This window comes from Eubalaena glacialis, chromosome 19, assembly GCF_028564815.1.
Source record: "Eubalaena glacialis isolate mEubGla1 chromosome 19, mEubGla1.1.hap2.+ XY, whole genome shotgun sequence".
Classification (NCBI taxonomy): domain Eukaryota; kingdom Metazoa; phylum Chordata; class Mammalia; order Artiodactyla; family Balaenidae; genus Eubalaena; species Eubalaena glacialis.
Genome location: NC_083734.1, coordinates 57,912,676 through 57,924,743, shown reverse-complemented (window position 1 = coordinate 57,924,743; position 12,068 = coordinate 57,912,676). Strand labels below are relative to the sequence as shown.

Here is a 12,068-nt window from a genome sequence, read left to right as displayed (position 1 = left end):
CCCTCATTGTCTCTTTCTTACAAGTCAAGGGACCCTGGCAAGTTTCTTCATGTTTCTGAACTTCAATGCTAACAAGGTTAATAACAACACCTTCTGGCCAAAATCCTTCATAGGTTGGGGTGAAGAGAAACATGAGATGTCTGTGAACGCTACCCTCAGAAATTTGAGTTTTTAGGAAAGCATCCAGTAAAAACATTCACCTCAAGGCCTGAACAGCTGATAATAGCTTAATATGTGGGTTCTCAGTGACGTATTTGCATTTTAAGTTGGAGGCAGGGAATGTCTCAACCAAATAAATAAATCCCTAATAATGGAAGTTTAGATGCTACTGGCAGGTCTGTGAAAGAGAAAGAGAGCAGCGGCATTTGGGGACAGAGCGCATGACAAATTGTAGGCCCAAAGCTGACCTTGCTTTGCTGACACCAAGATGACACTAATGACAATGATGAACACTTACTCAGTGTTTGCTAGACACTGAGCTCTGTCCTAAGAGCTTAGCATATCTCATTAAATCTTGTCACAACCCTGTGAGGTAAGGACAACTGCTATCTCCATTTTACAGATGGAAAAACCGTGGCACAGATAGGCTATGTAACTGATCTAAGGTCATCCAAGCAGTAAATGATGGGTAAATGAATTCAGGGAGTCGTGTATGTTTCAGGCCCCTTAGAGGCCTGTTCTGTCCCACCTGGACCCTCTGATGGCACACTCTGGATTGGCCCTCATAGTTCAAAGCAAGGAATGGGGCATCTGTACCAGATTCAGACCCGGCTCACATGATATGGGACAAGGCAGTCGTGCAGGTGCCATTGCTCAGACTTTAGACTACACACCTCCCTCCCCATTTGCACGTTTGCACCCCCGTGGAGGAGTCCAGGTGTGGGGGGCCCGGGCCCGGGCTCCAGCAGGCCCTGGAGAGTCACCGTGTCCACCCCAGAAGCCGAACTCACTGAATGGGCTGCATTACGGCCAATAATATTTTCTCCTTTCAGGATTAGCACATCATCAAAATTTCATCACCCCTCTGGGTCACTAATAGCTTCCTAAATGGCATCAAAGTTTAATTGCTGCTTTTCTCCACCCCATTCAGCTTAGAAGACTCTCTGGAGGTCGGTCACTGGCCAGCCAGTCATGAACGCCCCAGGTGACCCTAGGGAGACTCCCCAGACAGCTCCAGGGAGGGGACAGGGGAAAGCAGGAGAGGAGGCAAGGGAGGAAGGGGTTCCCCTCCTGACCGCTCATGTTCTGCCAGCTTAAGGCCCACTGAGGACACAACTGGGGCAGAGGCAAGAACCAGGAGGGTCAGGAGGAGAAGGAGGAATTCCCAGGGCGACTTCCAAACTCCACTCTCGCTGCTGGGCCTCACAGCACAACAGGCTGGGCATCTCTCATTGGCAAGATATCAGTGAAGGATGTCGTGCAGGTGCAGGGCAGCCCAGGGCAGTGGAAAGATGCCCCATAGAGCCCTGGGTTCAAATCCTGACTTCTTTTTTTTTATTATTGGGGTACAGTTGTTTTACAATATTGTGTTAGTTTCTACTGTACAGCAAAGTGAAGTAGTGTTCCCTGTGCTATAGAGCAGGTTCTCATTAGTTATCTATTTTATACATATTAGTGTATATATGTCAATCCCAATCTCCCAATTCATCCCACCCCCCTCCCTTCCCCCCTTGGTGTCCATACGTTTGTTCTCTACATCTGTATCTCTAGTTCTGCTCTGTAAACCAGTTCATCTGTACCATTTTTCTAGATTCCACATGTATGTGTTAATATATGATATTTGTTTTTCTCTTTCTGACTTACTTCACTCTGTATGACATCTCTAGGTCCATCCACGTCTCTACAAATGACCCAGTTTCATTCCTTTTTATGGCTGAGTAATATTCCACTGTATATACGTACCACACCTTCCTTACCCATTTGTCTGTCGATGGACATTTACGTTGCTTCCATGACCTGGCTATTGTACAAATCCTGACTTCCTAGCTGTGGGGCCTTGGGCAGGCAATAGCTCTGAGCCTCAGGTTACCCACACGTTGGAGGTGAAGGAGGTCAGAGGCGGGTAACGACTGTAATGCACTTGTCACAAAGAACTGGGTGACAGTTGTGAGCTGGCTTCCCCTCTTTAGATCCCTAGGATGGGGAGAGGAGGCCAAATCATTCTACACTGGGGAAGAAGCAAAAGAAACTGAAGCAAGAGGAAGATACGGGGGAAATATGGAGAAAAGATACCGGGGGGAAAAATCTGGAAACAAAATGCAACCTGAGATCCAATCTTAAGACCCTTTGGTGGGGCAAATACCGAAGCACAAATATAGTTACATTAGCTTATTAAGTGCTTCTGATATGCCAGGCTCCATACCGAGTGCTCTGCCTGTGTCATCTCATTTACTTCTCCTTGTATTACAAACAAGCCAACGGGGCTTGAGCATATAAGTGATGGAATGCAAAGTGGCAGAGATGAACCCAAACTGACAGAGCTTGAACCCAGGTTGGCCCAGTTCCAAGGCACTGGCCCCTCTACATGCCACTTCTCGACAGCTTAAGGAAAAAAAAAAACCTCAAAAGGCAGGAAAGTAAGAGCACAGACAGGGGTATGCTTTAGGGATGGCCCTGTCTTGGGTAAAGTGATTCTCTGTATGAAATGCTCTTCTGGAGACCACAGTATCATCTCTGCAGTTATTAGGAATGCTCGACATCACCAGTGCGCGTCGAGATGCTCTTTTTCCAGCACACAGAAGACCGCACTTCCCAGCTCCCTTGCCTGGGAAGGACCACTGGGTGGACCACGTGATCAGCTCTGGCCAATGGGCTGCCAGGGGAATTGAGCCAGGCTAGAGTATTTAATTGTAAATGCATGTCTTCCCCTCTCATGTATTTCAAAAGGTGCCTCCATGCCTGGATGGGCATTACCTAAGCCCCCTACCAGTCCTCCCAATTTCCTCCCCATCGAAAGATGGAGCTCAGCTGATAGAGATTCAGCAAGGACCCAACTCAGAGGCCATACCGCTAGAGGCAGCTTCCCCTGCCGGGCCAGAGGTGGGAAAAGCTGGGAACAGGGGCGAGAAAGTCTGAGCAAGGGCTCCTGGCTCAGTAGAAACGCTATTCTGGATTGACATGTACACACTGCTATATTTAAAATGGATAACCAGCAAGGATCTACTATATAGCACAGGGAACTCTACTCAATATTATCAATATGTAACAACCTAAATGGGAAAAGAATTTGAAAAAGAATCGATACATGTATATGTAGAACTGAATCACTTCGCTGTACACCTGAAACTAACACAACATTGTTAATCAACTATACTCCAATGTAAAATAAAAAGTTAAAAAAAATAAACACTATTCCACGGAAGCCCAGGCTGGAGGGCAGGGCTCCCATCCCTGAGGGGCTTGGCTGTTCATTGCAGTGGGGGCTCCACGGCACGGGGCGTAGGTGATGTGCAGAGGGGCCCGTGAGAGTGGGTGAGCGGCTGGAGAAGCAGGTAGAGACCAGATGACAGAGGGCTTTTATGCCGTAGTTAAGTGTTCATTCATTCACGCATTCATTGATGTATTCTTTGTTCACTAATTCATACTTGTTGAGCTCCTTCTATCTGCCAGGCACTCTCCTAGCAGCTGGGGATACAGCAGGGGATAATATAAAGCCCCGCCCACATGACAGAGACCAGCAATAAACAAGCCAATATATGTCAGATAGAGCTGAGGGCTGTGGAGAGAGGAAAGCAGGCTCAGGGGTGGGTGCTTGGAGATGCCACGTTACAGGGTGTTTAGGGACGGATCAGGGACATCAGAGGAAAGGCCCGATTAAATAAGGACTGAGCTGTGCAGACATCTGGGAGGAGTGGGCACGGCTGCAGGGACCACAGGACCCTCCAGCGCCAGTTCAGAGGCCAGAGCACAGTGGTGAAGTCTAGGAACACAAGGGCGGTCAGTGCGGTGGACAGCAGTGAGCGAAGGTGAGGCTGGAGAGGAGGATGTGTGTGGGGAGCGAGGGGTGTGGGTTATGACATCCTTATACCTGGTGGCCCACACATTATAAGCACTTAACACTTACTAAGGGCATTTTTAAAGTGATGGAGATAATCTCACTTAACATTAACAAAAAAAAAAAATCCTACGAGGTAGATAACAAGACTTATTTTTAACTCCGTTTCCTCATTTTACAGATGAGGAAACTGGGCCTCAGCTCCGGGTGGCTCAGTGACAGAGGAAGGCCAGGACCAGGCTGGAAGCCATCACCATTGCCATGTTGGCACCTCCAGTATCGGCAGGAGAGGGGCCTCAGTGGGGCTCCCGGGGCTCGGAGAGGGGCTTTCTGGACCAGACACCTGGCTCGGGGAGTCTGATGAGACAAGCTGTGCAGCCCCTCCCTCCCCTCCCTCCAGGACCCTGAGCAGTCCCGGTGGGTCCCTGGCTCAGCATTGCTCAATGGCCCCGCCTTCTGTCCCCGGAGGACAGGAGTGGGTGGGAGGACGAAGAGTGGTGGGGTTGGTAGCGGGGATGTCTCAGCAACCCGGCTTGTTTTCCTTTCCATTACAGGCAGTTGGGGCTGCTGCTGGCCCATTTGTTGCTATTGGCATCCCAAGGCCCCAAATTTATGATGACTAATTCCCACCGCTTCAGGCAGCTCCAGGGCTGTCTGCGGCAACGTGCTCCAGGCGGGGCCAGGGTGGAAATCCCGCAGGCAGCACCCTAACACCCTGCATCAATTCCAACTCAGTTTCCTGACTCCCTGAGGGGCCAGGAGTCAGAGGGCAGGGAGGGCGAGGTTCCAGCCAATCAGAGGACTCCTTCACCCACAGCCAAATCCTAGGATAACCAGCCACAGGGAGCTTCAGCAACATAAAGCACGACTGTCTAACAACCAGCCTGTTTTGTAAGGTAGTGAGTCCCCCATCGCCAGGGGTATGCAAGCAGAGACCACATGGCCACTTGCCCCAGGCTTGTAGGCAGGGGACAGCACTAGATGATTTTTCATGTTTCTTTCAAGTCAAATGTACTGATCACGTTAGTCCTCAGGACAGAGAACAAGCTCATTCTCTATTACCGTTTAGCTTACAGCCCAATTGTGTCCTGTGGTACAAGATGCAGTGCATACCAATATGCAGTTTAACACACTATTTTAAAGTCGGCCGTTCAGGCACTGTTTAAACAGAAAACTGCTGTAAAGGACTTGGCCTCTTTCCCAGCCTCCCTTCCCTGATGGAACAAGGTTCCTGGCCCCTACTTTGGCCTTCCAGCAGAGGACATAAAGGAGAGGCGGTCGATAAATATTTGCCGAACAAATGCACGAAAGGGAGAGTTTCTGAGGCAGGTATCAGGCTGCCAGCATGATTTGGTCTCTGGGCGGGGGGTCCTGAGTCTGTCCGCCCCAGGCAGGGGTGATCTTCTGCGGCCAATACAAGCACCAAACGGTGTCACTCATCAATCCACAGCCAGAATGTTCCAGACTGCCCAGCTGAAGCCCAGGGGTGCACAGGGCGAGGGCGAGGGGTGTGCGGGGCCCAGAGCCACCTCTCTGGCCCTGGGAGAAGGGGAGGTAGGGGACAGGGACACCCCCAGGGCCACCCTCGCGTGGGGCGGGGGCTCTTGACACATACCAGCTGAGCCGCAGGCAAGCACGCCAGTCGGCCTTGTGGTAATGAGTATGAAGCCCTGATCAATAAGTTATTTTTTGCTGTCAGTAATTAATAATAATAGCTTAGCCACAGCATGTAATTAAACTTTCATCCCACTCCCTTGAGTGCTGTTTGGCTTTTATTGTGATTACCTCCCAGCAGTAAACTTTCTCCCTTTGAGGCCTTCGGGATCCTCCGGGGCCGGGCTTCCCAATCCCCGTTCAGGGTTTTCCCACTGCCTGGTTCCCTCAGCTCAGACTCCCCTCTGTTCCTCCCCCAGGCACCGTTCACTTGAAAGAAGCTTCTGGACCAGCTGGCTGGGCTCTGCCGCCCTCCTTCCAGCCTCCCGGCCTCTGAGAGATGTCCACCAGCAGTGATCAAGCTTTGAGGCACGTGAAACATCTTGCGAGGTGCTTATTAAAATGCAGACACCCTCCAATCCGAGTGCCTGGGAGTCTGGATCGGGACCGCTGGAGGGCCCCTTTGGGTCATGGTGATGCGGCCACAGAAGGAAGTCAGAGAAGGGTCTTGGGTGAGGAAAAGGCATTCAAGGCCTTTTCAGTGGGTGGCCAGGAACTCATGGTCCCCTGGCTAATAGTGTACAAACAATCATAATAACAACAATAATCACAATTACCCTTTATTGAGCACCTTCTATGTGCCAGGCACTTGCTAGGCACCCCCTGATTACCTGGTGTCCTCATACGTACTCTGCTCTTTTTACAACACCCCTGCGCTGAGTTTGGGGAAAGAGTGGGAATCACGTGACATCACATTTCGGGGGCAACGATCAAATGGTAGCTTTCAGTATAAACAGGTAGTGTTGCCCAGGTTCTGCACCTGAAAAAAACTAGGTTAAGTCTAGATAAATCCAGCAGCCAATGTGAGGTTTGTCCCAAGACAGGAAGACGGCTTGGTCCCTCGCTCTGTATCACGATTAGAGAATGGGGCTCGTGGGCTCAGAAGTGACACACAGCGCCAGTGGCTCTAACCAGCCCAAAGGGTTAATGGCATGGCCTCAAACTCAAAAGCAAAGCAAAAGGAGAAAAAAGCAAAGGAGAGACTCCACTCTCTAACCCCAAAGCAGAGGAGAAGCAACCCCCTGGAACCCCATGCTTGACCCTGTTCCCCCGACACACAACGCAGCAGTGCCCCCAGACCTGGGCCGAGACCAAGTTCCCATAATCCTCGGCATGGTTTGCCGCCCTGGAGACAAATGGAGGGAGAGTACCCGATGGATGCTGGAAAACACTCTCTCGGAGCCAGAGAACACAAACGGAGCAGCAGGGAACCTGGGCAGCCACACTCAAGCCGGCAGCAAACAAGAGAAGCGGGAGAGAGAGGGAATCAATCAAAGAGACCTTCGCCACTTCTGACAGGGCGAGCCCCTTCCGCTGTAAGCACAAGGACATGAGGTGGCCTGGCCTGAACTTCAGCAGGACGGACGCGCGGAATCTTGGACTTAGGTGGATGGGACAGGTGTGGAAGTGGGACGTGGAAACGACTTGCCCACCCAGAAGGAAGGACCTTCAGGTGCCCTGGGGACTCCTTACAAGCCTGGTTTTGGATGGGACAAGAACGAGCCGCCTGCCCAGGGAAATCGTGGGGTTACTGGAGTCTGTGCAGTGATTAAGTCAGAAGCATCCAGATAGAGACGGACACCCCTCAGAGTCCTCCCAGCCCCCTGGCTTTCAGCTAGTAACCCCATGGACATCTCAGAACAAATCTGTGAGGTGCCCCAGGACTAACCTGTTCTATTCTGCCAGCCTCCCATTCCCCCTGGACCCTTAGAAGAAGGGCCTCGTCCCAGCAAGCCCACCCCAGCTGCAGATGGTCCTGGTTCCAGGGAGAGAGGGGCTTAGAACTCACCTGGTCCCAGTCCAGACTCCTGCCCCCAGATCACCCAGCAGCCTTCGCCAAGTCACCTAATGCCCCTAGACCTCAGTTTTCCCATCTGTTAAACGGCTACTAGAATAAGATGACCTCTGAAGTCCCTGCCTGCTAGAAGATTTTATGATGATCATAAAAATAATAACTTTTATTACCTTACATGTACAGGGCCCCGTTACAAAATTTCTAAGTGCTTTAACGCAAATTATGTTGTAAAATCCTTCCCTCCACCCTGTGAGTGAGAGTTGATTATTTTTATCTGTTTGATCTTGCCTCTCTGGGCTGCCTGATGCTGGGCTCACTGGAGTCCCTTCTTCCCTGCGACTCCGGGACTCCAGAGATGGGGTGGGGCCCTTTCGAGGTTGCAGCCTCCGCAGACCGGCGCCCCCTGGGTGGGTCCAGGCCCCCTCCCGAGCCTGGAAGAAGGAAGGCCAAGCCCTGGGAGTCCTGGAGCTCAGTCCAGGCTTCGTCTCCCGCCGCCCCCAGCAGGCGCCGCTCGGACACCGCTGGCACTGCTGTCTGGATCTGCGAAAACCAAAGGCAAGGAGGCACGGGTGCAGCCGCCCTCCCCCGCTGGGACCTGCTCGAGGACTGGCGGTCTGTCTGGGCATCCGCCCTCTGGAGGGGGGCAGGGCGGATCGATCACGCCTCCTCCTCCTTCCCAACACTCCCACCCCAAACCCACCAGCCCTTCTCCACCCTGAGGCTGCTCCAGGCAGCTACAGGTCAGAGCGGCGGCTGCAGGCACTTGAGCGGCCAGTGGAGCTGGAGGCAAAGGCGGGACGCTGAGTGCGTCTGGGGGCGGGCGCGAGAGGAGAGGGCCTCAGACCCTCAGACCTCGCCTCCGGCGAGCACCGCGAAGCACCCCAGCCCTGGCGGCCGGCCAGGCAGCCAGGCGCGGGCTCCGAGACTTGGCCAGGCCCCGAGACTGCCCTCCCGGGGCGACCATCCAGGAACCCAGCGCTCTACTCCGGCTCCTTCCCGCCGCGCTCCCGCCCCACTGCCTCGCCCCGGGGCGGCCAGCGCGTGCCCGGCAGGGCCTTGCCCTTCCTCGCGGACACCGAGCGGGGACCCAGAAGCCCGGCCTGAGGAGCTGGGTGCAGCCGGGCGCTGAGCCCGGCACGGAATGGCGCGCCCCTCCCACACCAGCCCGAGGGCACTCACAGCCCGGGTGGGGGGGTAGAGACCCCCCCCGACTCCTCTTAGCCTCCACGAGCGACGCCTCCCTGCACGGACCCCCACCTTCCCTTATTCGGAAGCCACAAGTCTCAGCAAGACCGCTCCAGCCCCCCAAAGAGAGCCCCCAAACTCGGGGAAAGGGGCCTGAAACTCCCGGGAGAGGGCTCTGCCCAGGCCAAGCCTGGGGTCCCGGAGGCGACCGTGAGGCCAGCGAGCTCCCGCGCCCCTCCCCGCGCCCCTCCCGCGCCCCTTCCCCAGCCCCACTGGCGGTGGCACTGTACCTTGGGCTCCGGCCGCGCGGATCTGGTGCAGGGCCAGCAGAGTCCAGATCAGTAGTCCCCACATGGCAACCAGCCTTTTCTTCGGGGGGTTGGTCTTCCGTACAGTTTTATAATCCTGGTGAGGTCCGGTACCCCGTGGCTACGTCCCGGGAGGCTGTCTACGCGGCTCCGGCCCGGAGCGGTATCCGCCGGGGAGGGGAGGCGCTGGCGACCCCAACCCTTCCTCCTCTTCTTTAGTACGAGTCCAATCCCCGCGGCGCTCCGGGAAGGCGAGCGGCGAGCAAAGAGGAGGAGGATGAAGCCGCTCTCGGTCTCGGGGCGCCTCTCCGCTTAGCAGCCCAACTCCGACTTCTTCTCCCGGGCAGGGCGGCCTCACTGATCTGACCGGGTCGCGGGCCGGGCTCCGGAATAAAGCGACAACTTCAGGAAACTTCCTCCCGTGGCCACGTTGCCCGCCCCTTCCCCGCCCCCTGCCCGCCCCCTGGTTGGGTGCTCCGCGCGGACGCAGTCACCGCCGATCCGGGCGCCGGGCCCCCGGGGCCGCGCGGGAGGCGAGCGCGGCGGCAGACGCGGGTGCGGGGCTTCTTTCAGAGGCGCCGGGTTCGGGAGGCGCGGTGAGCATAGCGGTCCGAATCTCCCTGGAGCTGAAGTTTTCTTCTCTCTAACTTTGCAGGCGGCATCTGGCGGGGCCGAACCACCTCTCTCGGCTCCACCGCCCCGGCGCCTAATCCGAGGACTCTCGGTCCCTCCTGGGGACGCCGGGCCCGTGCGCGCCCTCGGCTCCGCGCCCAGCGGGCTAGCAAACTTTGCGGGTCCCGCGGCCCGGCGCGCCGCCCCGCGAGCCCATGTCCGCTCCGGCTGCGGGGCGGCGGGGACGTCTGCTGGGCTCGGCGACCCGGGCTTGTCGCCGGCGCCCGGGCGCGGAGCCTCCTGCTGGCCCGAGGCTGGAGCCGGGCGGCTCTGCCCTCCGCCGCTCCCCGGCCGGAGCTCTCGGCGAGGCGCGCGGAGAGCCTGGCGGGCGGCCCCGGCTCCGGGGGCGCGGCGCCTCCTCGGACGCCCGGCGCGCGCCGACCTCCCGGGCAGGAGAAGCAGCGGCCGCCGCGCCCGCCCCAGCGCCTCGGCCGCGCCGCCGGCCGCCTCGGCCGCTCGCTCGCCGAACCCGCCGCCCTCGGCTTCCCGGGCTCGGCGTCCGGAGAGCCACTCCTGCCTGCGCCGAGCGGGAGCTGCGCGGGCCGCGTGAGCCGGGGACGAGCGCGGCGGAGGCGGAGGCGGAGACGCGGCGAGGGGGGCCGAGCGCTACCCCGTGGCCGCGACTGAAGAGCAGCCTGCGCCCGGGGAGGGGGGCGGCGGCGGCGGCGGCGGCGGCGGCGGCCCCGAGCCAGGCCCGGGAGCGAGCCCCGTGGAAACACGAGCCGTTTGCGCGGCCGCGGGCGCCCAGCCTCTCCGGGAGCCGCGGGAGAGCAGCAGTGCTAACCTCGAACCTGGCCGGGGCGGGATGCGCCCAGAGCCCCTCGGCTCTCTCGGCCAGCCTTCCCTTCCAGCCTCGGCCCCGCACCCCGCTCTCAAAGGCCTCATCGGACCTCTCTCCCCGAGCCGGGAACCCCGACACCCTTCGCGGACGTTGAGTAATAGGGGTGGGGGGGTACTGGAAAGAGGGGTTCGGGCAACTGGTTGATTCCAGTTTCCCCTTCCCAGGTCAGGCTTTCAAAAGAACCGCTCAGGGCGGAGAGCAAGACAAAGGAGAGGCCTGGGACTTACAGACGGCTGAGAAAGTGAAGTTGGTGCCAAGGCATATGCATTCTTCGTTTCTTCTTTTTTTTTTTCCTTTTGAGCTCTGCTTGCAAAGGGTAGAAGAATGGGAAATTAGCGAGGAAGCTATGAAAAGGAAGCTCGGAGGCTTCCTTGCTTGTAGACCACAGGAGTTAGCAGCCCTGCTGAGGGGGAAGGCCAGCTCGGGTTTGGAGGACCCAGTTAAACATTCCTGGGTACTAGACAGCTTTGCTTCCATGGATCCCTTCCTCCATTAAAAAAAAAAAAAGAAATCTATCTATATATATTTAAAATAATATTTATGACTGCATTGGCACAAATATATTAACATTACATATTAAAACAATTTTCTTCAACCTAAAAGTTCATTGATTTCTTCTGATTTTAAAAGAAACGAAAACATTTCCATTTCATGCTCCCCGACACTGCGCCTGAGGAGCCACGTGGAGTCTCCCTGTCCCTTTGGTGTTTCTGCTGGGAGCAGAGAGCCACTAGATTCCACCTGTGGGCACAGCGCTTTTCTCCTCTCTCTCCCTGGCGGCCCACTCCAGCCCAGAGGGCACCCCTTCTGCTTGCTCTGGAGCAGACACAGCCCTGCAGACGTTTCATTACTTTTATATTCCCATCTCACCTGCCTTGGAAAAAGAACCATGGACATTTTCTGAAAACAGCTGAGAAGCCAGCCCACTTTCCCTGCATGCTTCCATCGCCTAATCCAAACATCACTTTGCAACTTTTTCCCCTGGCAACCTGAGCTCCATCCCAGACCAAAGCCCTTCTGGCTGGCTGACTGGTAAAGGGGAGGGCTCTGGGGGCAGGTGGCCCAAGTGTGGCCAGCCCTCCTTCGTCTTACTGGCCATGCCATTGCCAGTTGCTTAGGGATGCCCAGCTGGGGCCTTGCACACTCCCTGCCTGCTCTAACTGCCCCCTCCCAGAGCGCAGGCCCTTCCCAGACCTCGGAGAACAGCTGGGCATCCAGCTATTACACTGGTGCTATTACACTCTTGGCTCACAGAGGGGGCCTGAGAGCCAACTTTGCCAGCGACCTCTCCTCAGCCAGCAAAGGACCAGCAGAAAGGCTGTATCTCTGTTCTCTGAGGGCGGGAGCTCACATCCACCCAAACGTCTACCCTCTTCATGTCCAGTCCCAGACTTCAGTAGCAGGAGTCTGAACTGGAGGCTCCGAACAGCATTTGTTCTCTTTGTAGAAAGAGACATGTTTGCACAACCGTGTGTAACCCCATACACCTTCTCCTGGGAGTTTAATCCCCAAAGGCCAGGGCAGGGCACCAACCAGTGGCTGCGGTGAGGGAGGAGGTTG

At 56.2% G+C, this 12,068-nt stretch overlaps 1 protein-coding gene across 3 annotated transcripts in view; it reads right to left on the bottom strand.

The window, feature by feature from the left end:
* SDK2 (sidekick cell adhesion molecule 2) overlaps positions 1-9,329 on the bottom strand; it is a 260,397-nt gene extending 251,068 nt beyond the window's left edge. For all 3 annotated transcript variants that reach the window (XM_061176964.1, XM_061176966.1, XM_061176965.1), the window contains exon 1: positions 8,978-9,329. In XM_061176964.1, coding sequence (XP_061032947.1) covers positions 8,978-9,041 — 64 coding nt within the window. In that variant the 5' untranslated portion in view covers positions 9,042-9,329. The remainder of the gene's footprint in view (positions 1-8,977) is intronic.
* Positions 9,330-12,068: the final 2,739 nt, after the last annotated feature.